Source organism: Somniosus microcephalus, chromosome 25 (assembly GCF_052327205.1).
Source record: "Somniosus microcephalus isolate GS21.2 chromosome 25, FLI_Smic_1.0, whole genome shotgun sequence".
Taxonomy (NCBI): Eukaryota; Metazoa; Chordata; class Chondrichthyes; order Squaliformes; family Somniosidae; genus Somniosus; species Somniosus microcephalus.
In genome coordinates, this window is record NC_141011.1 from 31921466 (window position 1) to 31930795 (window position 9330).

Genomic DNA, 9330 nt, shown 5'->3' on the forward strand with positions numbered 1-9330 from the left:
TCCATCCCCTTTCAGGTGGAGAGCGACGCATCCGACTTCGCCTTAGCCGCCACCCTAAACCAGGAGGGGAGGCCAGTGGCCTTCTTCTCAAGGACCCTACAGGGCCCCGAGATCCGACATTCGTCGGTCGAGAAAGAGGCCCAGGCGATCGTGGAGGCAGTACGGCGCTGGAGGCACTACCTGGCAGGCAAACGATTTACCCTCCTCACCGACCAGCGTTCGGTGGCTTTCATGTTTAATAACAAGCTGAAGGGCAAAATCAAGAATGACAAGATTTTGAGATGGAGAATCGAGCTCTCCACCTACGATTATGAGATCTTGTACCGGCCAGGCAAGCTGAACGAATCCCCTGATGCCCTTTCACGAATGACATGCGCCAGCGCGCATATCGATAGGCTTCAGACCCTCCACGACCAGCTCTGCCACCCCGGAGTCACCAGACTCTACCATTTCATTAAGGCCCGCAACCTGACCTACTCCATCGAGGAGGTCAGGACCATGACCAGGAACTGCCAGACCTGTGCGGAGTGCAAACCGCACTTCTATAGGCCGGACCGAGCAAGCCTGATCAAGGCCACCCGCCCCTTCGAGCGCCTGAGCATCGACTTTAAGGGGCCCCTCCCGTCCTCTGACCGTAATGTGTACTTCCTCAACATCGTTGATGAGTACTCCCGTTTCCCCTTTGCCTTCCCCTGCCCCGACATGACCAGTAGCACGGTCATTAAGTGCCTGAATGCCCTCTTCGCCTTGTTCGGGTTCCCGAACTATATACACAGCGACCGGGGCTCCTCCTTCATGAGCGAGGAACTCCGGCAATTCCTCCTAGAGAGAGGTATTGCAGCAAGCAGGACCACCAGCTACAACCCCAGAGGTAACGGTCAGGTGGAAAGAGAGAACGCGACGGTATGGAAGGCCGTCCTCTTAGCCTTAAAGTCTAAGGGCCTCCCAACCTCCCGCTGGCAAGAAGTCCTCCCGACAGCGCTGCACTCCATCCGGTCATTACTTTGCACGGCCACTAACACCACCCCCCATGAACGAATGTTCGTTTTCCCCAGGAAGTCGACTACGGGAACCACTCTACCAACCTGGCTGACCGCCCCGGGGCCGGTCTGGCTGCGGAAACACGTGAGGACCCATAAAACGGACCCCCTGGTCGAGAGGGTGAACCTCCTGCACGCCAACCCCCAGTACGCCTACGTGGCGTACCCAGACGGGCGGGAGGACACTGTCTCCCTACGAGACCTCGCACCCTCAGCCGATCCGGAAACACCGCCACCACCCCCCCCAACCTCAGTCCAGGTAGACGGCATGCCGGAACCCCACGAGCCCTCGCCGACCACGCAAACACCAGCATCAACACCGGATAAGGCACCAGCACCGGATAAGGCAACACCACCGCTGCGGCGATCGGAGAGGCTTACGAAGCCTCCGGACAGACTGACCTACCAGAATTGGTAGTACACTTCACCCCGCCGGACTTAATTCTAAACAAGGGGTGAATGTGGTAAACCACGTTCACTATCGTATCACTGTTAGTAGTTAGCACTGTTCACCACTGTTCGTTATAACTGTATCACTGACCACTATTGTATCACGGTACGAGGTCGCCTCTTGCCACACTGCTATACCTGGGATGACCACTGCCGACTCCGCCTTGGCTCCACCCACCAGGCCAGGTATAAAGGTGAGCGACTGGCTGGTATTCCTCCTGCTTGGATCGGATCACCCACGAGAGTGGGCTCTGTTATTTAGTCAATAAAAACCTTTAGTCACCTTCGTAACTCTTCGCCTTTTATTGGAGGAATTGATAGGTATATCAAGCCCCAGTTTATTTCTTAATATTTCTTGCCACCTTATGAGTTTTGAGACATGAAACAACAAATTACATTTTTGAAACACAAATTCCTGAAAGGACCACACTGAAAATGTGAAGCAAAAATATATATTTTTTAATTAACATTTTTCTAAAAACTGAAATACAAATGAAAACTTGGAAACTAAAGACTAAAATTAGGACTAAATTTCCTATGAAGACAAGATTAAAATAAGACTAGCATTTCAAATAAAGAGACCAGAATTAAACTAAAATTACTTTGAGGGCAAAATGCCAGCCACCTGGAGGTCAGATAAGTAAGGTTCGTTCTGTAACATTTTCATACTGTAGTGCTGAGCAAATCACCGTGCATATAACTGGACATTACTGCAGTAAGCCACGTCTTCAACAAGATAGCAGGGATCCTGAATGGGACTAAATTACTCAATTTTATTCAATGCGCAGCACATAACTCTTTGATAAGCTCTTCACAATTAGCTAAAAGCCTTTAATAAGTATTTCTTCTCGCCTTTAAATCCGTCCTCCATAGGTTTTCAAATTGGGGTGCCCAAATCACAGGGACTCCACACACCTTAAACATTCACTCCCTCCACCACCGGCGTACCGTGGCTGCAGTGTGTACCATCTACAGGATGCACTGCAGCAACTCGCCAAGGCTTCTTCGACAGCACCTCCCAAACCTGCAACCTCTACCACCTAGAAGGACAAGGGTAGCAGGCGCATGGGAACACCACCATTTCCAAGTCGTATGCCATCCTGACCTGGAAGTATATCATCGTTCCTTCATCGTCGCTGGGTCAAAATCCAAGAACTCCCTAACGGCACTGTGGGAGTACCTTCACCACATGGACTGCAGCGGTTCAAGGCGGCGGCTCACCACCACCTTCTCAAGGGCAATTAGGGATGGGCGATAAATGCTGGCCTTGCCAGCGATGCCCACATCCTGTGAATGAATAAAAAAAGCAAGCAGCCCCTGAGATAATCAGATTTCTATCCATCCATCATCAGTTTTGTTGACTTAGTAACCCATTATTTCTGCAGCTATAGACGTAGAAAAATTGCTTTCTGCAATGATAGCACCACGGTCCTTTGGTTAGCTGACACTACCTTTTAAAATGGTCCCTAGGAGTGTGTTAATATTTGCAGGGGGATCCCAGGTAGGCGGGCGTTGATATTTTCAAGTTGAACCCCAGGACACTGTTAATATTTGCAAACGATCCCCAGGGGTGTATTAATACTTGCACAGGGTACAATGGAACCTGTTAATATTTGTAGGGGGGGTCACTCAAATCTGTTACTATTTGCAAAGGATTTAATGGAATATCTTCATATTGCAGGGTGTCACCAGGAACGTCTTATTTGCAAGGATTCCTGGGAGCCTGTTTCTATTTATAAGGGGGTTGAATGGAATTTGTTACTATTTGCAGAGCTCACCAGCAGTGAGTTATCCCTGGGCTATTTGCAGTTGAGCTCTCCAGAATCTGCTAACATTTTACAAAGTATTTACAGCACAGAAACAGGCCATTCGACCCAACTGGTCTATGCCGGTATTTATGCTCCACAGGAGGCTCCTCCTACCCTACTTCATCTCAGCCTATCAGCGTATTTGTAGGGACTGACACCAGAATCTGCTAATATATTCACGGGTCGCCCTTCCAGACAAGTTTTAAGCCATTGCTCTACTCGCTGCACCCATTTCAGCCATTGAGGGAAACTGGGACTAGAAATAATAATAATAAGTTGACATCATGAAAACATAAAATGCCGGAAAGACTCAGCAGGTCAGGCAGCATCGGTGGAGATCTCTGCTAAGTGTTTCCGGCATTTTCTGTTTTTATTTTAGATTTCCAGCATCTGCAGTATTTTGCTTTTGTTTAAGAAAACAATGTACATAACTGCCTTTCTTCCCCAGTTTCCTTCAATGCACCTACTATCTTGTTACACTTTGCACACGGGAAAATATGCTCCTGTCTTATTACCATCATTTTCCTCCCTGAAACTATAGTAACAGGAGGAGGCCATTCAGCCCCTCGAGCCTGTTCCACCATTCAATTAGATCGTGGCTGATCTGTATCTCAACTCCATCTACCCTTGGTTCCATATCCCTTAATACCCTTGCCTAAAAAAAACTATCCATCTCTGTTTAGACATTTTCAATTGACCTCCAGCTTCAACAGCTTTTTGGGGGAGAGAGTTCCAGATTTCCACTGCCCTTTGTGTGAAGAAGTGCTTCCTGACATCACCCCTGAACCGCCTGGCTCTAATTTGAAGGTTATGTCCCCTTGTTCTGGACTCCCCCACACCAGAGGAAATAGTTTCTCTCTATCTATCCTATCAAATCCTTTGGTCAGTAGGTACTCGGTGTATCCATTTTATCTAAAATGGTAATTAGTCTTAATGTTTATTAGCAACCTGTGGACTTATGAATCTAACGCTAACTCACTTTTAAATAGGTAAAAAAATTAACAAACCTGTGACACCCTAACACATGAAATTAAACATCTTACCGTAAATAATTATTTTACATTTTTTTTCGTTTATTAACTGGGATAATAGAGTGCAGCTAGAGGGTGCTGCAATGGAGGTTGAGGTCTGACTCATTTGACCATAGTGGTGACTGCAAGGACAGGAAAGACTTGGAAACATTGTACTGGGTGCCAGTGACCAAATCACAGAGGTCCTGCCACCTACTGAGTGCCAGCTCCATGGTTTCTGGGGTAACCAGCGCACTGGGATAGAAGAGTAGGAAATGGTCACTTAAACTTCAAAACTCAGCAAGGACAATTGCAAAAAGCAACATTTCTTCAGACCCCAAGTCACGCGGTTTACACACGTGTCCGTCGGTATCAGCTTTCAGTTTTGCGGAAGGCAAGGCTGTAAACCTGCTGAAGTGATCTCTTTTTTCTATCATAATTCAATTTAAAATGGACGGTTGCAAAGTAATATATCAGAGGGTCTAAGCAGCTGTTGAGGCTGACCAAAGCCATGGTAACTCGCCGGATCTTGTAGAGAGCGCTGCCGAAAGCACAGTTTTGAATAAATTTCAAGCGAGCGAGGAAATGGAGTAAATGGGTGACGTGGTAAGGGGCAAAACAAACAACCGAGATCACCAAAATGACCCGGATCATTCTCAAGGCCTTTTCCCGGTAGACGCTGCTTTTAAGCTGGGCTATTTTCTTGGCTGCCAGAGGGTAAAATACCATGATGATTGTAAACGGAATGATGAAGCCGAACAACAGCGCCGCAATGTTATACGCTGCCATCCTCTTGCTCCAAGTCTCGGGGTCAAAATTCTCGAAGCAAGCGGTCCTGTTGTTTTCGAAAGTGGTGTTCAGTGACCCGCCAAAGACCAGGGGAAGCATGATGGCCAGGGAGACCACCCACACCAGAGCAGAGGTTATCGTCGCGCACTTTGAGTTTCTCATCCTGATGTACTTTCTCGGGTGGACCACTGCGATATAACGATCCATGCAAATGAGGCTGAGAAAAGCGACGCTGATGGATATGTTTGCAAAATACAGTGTCCCCGTAATCCGGCAGGTGATGTCCCCAAAGGGCCAGTCGTTCTTTTTTATGTGGTAGTAGATGAGAAAGGGCAAGGTGCAAATGTAAATGATGTCTACGACAGCCAGGTTTGTAATGTACACATAGGATGGGGAGGCATTCTTAATTTTCTTGGTAAGTAGGCACAAGGCCGAGACATTTCCGATCAAGCCCAGAACAAACACAATGCTGTAGACGACTGGAAATAAATAGTACTGGAACGGAGCCTTGTAACTGCAGTCTGAGGGAAACTCTTGTGAGCTGTTCATGTTTCCGTACTCCTTCAGTTGTCCTCTGACCCAGTTATATGATCAGTGGTGTGGGGTTTTAAGCCAATGCTCAGGAGATCTGGACACATAACAGCAGAAATTAAACGTTAATAGAGGGAATTGTTATCTACATGGAACACGATGAAAACTGCTGTTTTTTTTTAAACATCGTTTTTCATTTAGGATTTATCATACAAAAGAAAAACCCAGAAAAGCATACATCATCATAAACAGAGACAATAACAGGAGTATTGGGAAGTGTGTGTCGAGGAACAACACACAGGCGCAGGAAAGTAGTCACAAAGTAGGTACTTTGGGTGAAAAGGCACCATGTTAGGAATCAGCTGGATGCTTATTCTGGAAGAAGGATAGAAAAACTTCACAAACTCAGTACTTCCCAAAATGCTTTACAGTACTTTTGAAGTGCAGTCACTGTTGTAAGGTAGGAAACCAGCCCGCTTGATTGGCACCCCATCCACCATCCTAAACATTCACTCCCTCCACCACCGGCGTACCGTGGCTGCAGTGTGTACCATCTACAAGATGCACTGCAGCAACTCGCCAAGGTTTCTTCAGCAGCACCTCCCAAACCCGCGACCTCTTCCACCTAGAAAGACAAGGGCAGCAGGCGCATAGGAACACCACCACCTCCAAGTTCCCCTCCCAAGTCACACACCATCCAGACTTGGAAGTATATCGCCGATCCTTCATCGTCACTGGGTCAAAACCCTGGAACTCCCTTCCTAACAGCACTGTGGGAGTACCTTCACCTCATGGACTGCAGCGGTTCAAGAAGGCGGCTCACCACCACCTTCTCAATGGCAATTAGGGATGGACAATAAATGCTGGCCTTGCCAGCGACGCCCAGATCCCATGAACAAATAAAAAAAAACAGCCAATTTGCACACAGCAAGGTCGCACAAACAGCAATGTGATAATGACCAGATAATCTATTTTAGTGATGTTGGTTGAGGGATAAATATTGCCAGGACAGCTGCTCTTCTTCATATATTGCCATGGGATCTTTTACGACCAGCTGGGAGGTCAGGCAGGGCCTCAGTTTACCATCTCACCTGAAAGGCGGGGGAAGGGTGATCATCTGAGAGTTCATTCCCAAATGACATGGGGGCAGGCGCATAATTCGCGACCCACAAAAGCGTGTGCGTATTATGATGCTGTGGGAATCATGTCACATGACGTCACACGGTATGCCTGTTAGTCTCCATTGTTGCCAAGGGAGATGGGGCATTTAAAATTTTAATGTCTGGGGTTCCCCTGCAGCAATCAATCACAGGGCTAAATCGCCTACTCAAAAACAGGCCAATTGTATTTTTTTTTAAAAAGTTTTTAAAATCTTCAGCTGACTCTCTAACTCTGGAAGCAAGGCACCACAGCCAGTTTGCTCTCCTCCCCACCTGAGGTGTGCGGCCTACTTGTGCTTCCAATCATGCGGGTGCCTGACTGACATAGGCCCCTGAACCCAGAGGTTAGGGAGGCAACTAGTGGGCAGGCAGGAGTGCGGCCCTTCCATGCACATGGTGGCAGAGTGGGACCAGAGGAAATTCAGGGCCTGGCTTTAGACGATAGAGGTTGATTCAATTATTGTTGTTAAAAAAAAAAAGGCAAATAGTATTTTATGTTACACTGCTCGAAGTAAATTGCCCAAAATGTGACATTTAAGGGTACAGTGAGGAGTGACTAATGCTGGCCTTCCACCTCTATGGCCACAGCTCCGGAAGTGGAAACCAACATCCAAATTGCTGCAAATGTAGTAAGTTTTGTTGTTTAGCTGATGGACATTTAGTTGTTGATGAGAAAGAGGTCTCAGGCTGGCTCCCACATCTTTGGCTTCCGAGAGATTCGTTGAATCAACGCAATAAACGGTCTGACAATGGTAGAATGAGTCCGAACCACACATTAGTTCCGACAGGAGGATTTCCCGCTCAGGCCGGAGTTAAAATTCCAGTCGGGCCTCAATGATGTCATCGGGCCGCAACTTGCGTACGTAAAGAAAGACCCTGTTGGCTCCGGGCGTGTGTCCTTGCTGCCTGCTCAGGAGAGCAGGTTAAAATGACAGGTGATGCGACCATTAGGCTTTCGGACAGGGAAGAGCCAGGGCGATTTTAACTGCCCACCCGCCAGGTTTCTGCTGAGCGAGTGGGGGTTTAAATCGCCCCCTCGATCTTGGAGCTGCAATACTCTGAAGCAGTCCATACAGATGCATATTTACTTTCATTTTCTTCAGCACAGTTTCTACAGTTGTAGTATTCTTCATCGAACATAAACCAGTAACTTTAATGTACAAAACCTGTAGATCTGTTGTTCCAGGCAGATACTGTCATGATCCACTAACTAGCTCACATTTTATCTCTGTATCTTTGACTCGTTTATCCAAAAGCCACATTAATGCAGAAAAAAACGTTCTTATCGCCAATATAAGATTATTAATCCTGTGCAGTAAAAATGCAGAATCAACAATTTCCCACACGAAAAGTGGTTTATTCATGTATTGATACTACTACATAAAAACCTTTTATTTTTAAACTGGAAAGTGTCAATGGAGCAGTAAACCCCAGGATCTAATTGCACCAGACATTGTCACATGGCAGAATGGAGACCAGTTGCATTAAACAGTTTAATTTTTTTTCATGTATTCCTTACTTGCTTTAATGGTATTTTCTCAGCTTATAAGAAACTTTCTAGATATCTGTCCTGTGGAATAATAGAAGAATTGGATCGCACTCACCAAGTACGGCTAACAGTTTTTTTTCCCCCCAGATATGATCCTCCTCGGCTTGGCAATAATTTCAGTGAATTGAATTTGTTTTGCAAATCGTGGACCCGTGCAGTAAGCAGGGATCGTGTCTCAAATACCTTCACTCCACTTTTCAGACGGCAACTTCACTCCGCACATTTCAACAGTGACAAATGATTTCCGTCACAGTCAACCTCCCCTACAAATGGAAAGGGCAGTAAACAGATTGCTTTGTAGTTGACAACTGAGCAAACTGAAGAGCGAACCGAAATACAGAACCCACCATCACACAATCTAGCATCTCCAGGATGTCTCCTATCCATTTGTCATTTCTGTGTGGCCCACACGGCAAGTTTAACATAAAAATAGCTCTTGGAGCACAGCAACCTAGTCCGTTTGGTGCACTTAATTTCCTGTTAAGCAAATAGATTGTTCACTACAAAATCTAACTCAACTATCACAATTGTAATTAAACCTTGTTATGCATCCTATATCTTGGAATATCTGAATGGTTTTAAACTGTAACAGTGACAATACCAATAGATTCTTATAGGTCCAAGCCCCTGTGACTTGGTAATATTGCTATCATGAGAACAGGTAAGAAGATGATAAGCTTTACCTCTTTTGATTGTAGTGTATTACTGACCTTCAGTTGTGTTATTGGTAATTCACAGAATCAGTGCTTGACAGGGTAGATGCAGGGAGGATGTTTCCCCTGGCTGGGGAGTCTAGAACCAGGGGTCACAGTCTCAGAATAAGGGGTCGGCCATTTAGGACTGAGATGAGGAGAAATTTCTTCACTCAGCGGGTGGTGAATCTTTGGAATTCTCTACCCCAGAGGGCTGTGGAGGCTCAGTCGTTGAGTATATTCAAGACAGAGGTCGATAGATTTTTGGATATTAAGCAAATCAAGGGATATGGGGATAGTG

At 46.3% G+C, this 9330-nt stretch overlaps 1 protein-coding gene across 1 annotated transcript; it reads right to left on the reverse strand.

Annotated features, from left to right (window-relative positions):
* Positions 1 to 1926: 1926 nt before the first annotated feature.
* Positions 1927 to 8861, reverse strand: LOC147100639 (lysophosphatidic acid receptor 6). Its single transcript, XM_085967109.1, has 2 exons — positions 8393 to 8861; positions 1927 to 5725 (listed from the first exon to the last, which is right to left on the reverse strand). Exon 2 carries the CDS (start codon positions 5644 to 5646, stop codon positions 4681 to 4683), a length of 966 nt encoding a protein of 321 aa, XP_085823235.1. The 5' UTR covers positions 5647 to 5725; positions 8393 to 8861; the 3' UTR covers positions 1927 to 4680.
* Between the last annotated feature and the right edge of the window lie 469 nt (positions 8862 to 9330).

Bases quoted from the DNA above. Each gene is read 5' to 3' on its own strand.
- LOC147100639 (XM_085967109.1), bottom strand. From the start codon at position 5,646: ATGAACAGCTCACAAGAGTTTCCCTCAGACTGCAGTTACAAGGCTCCG.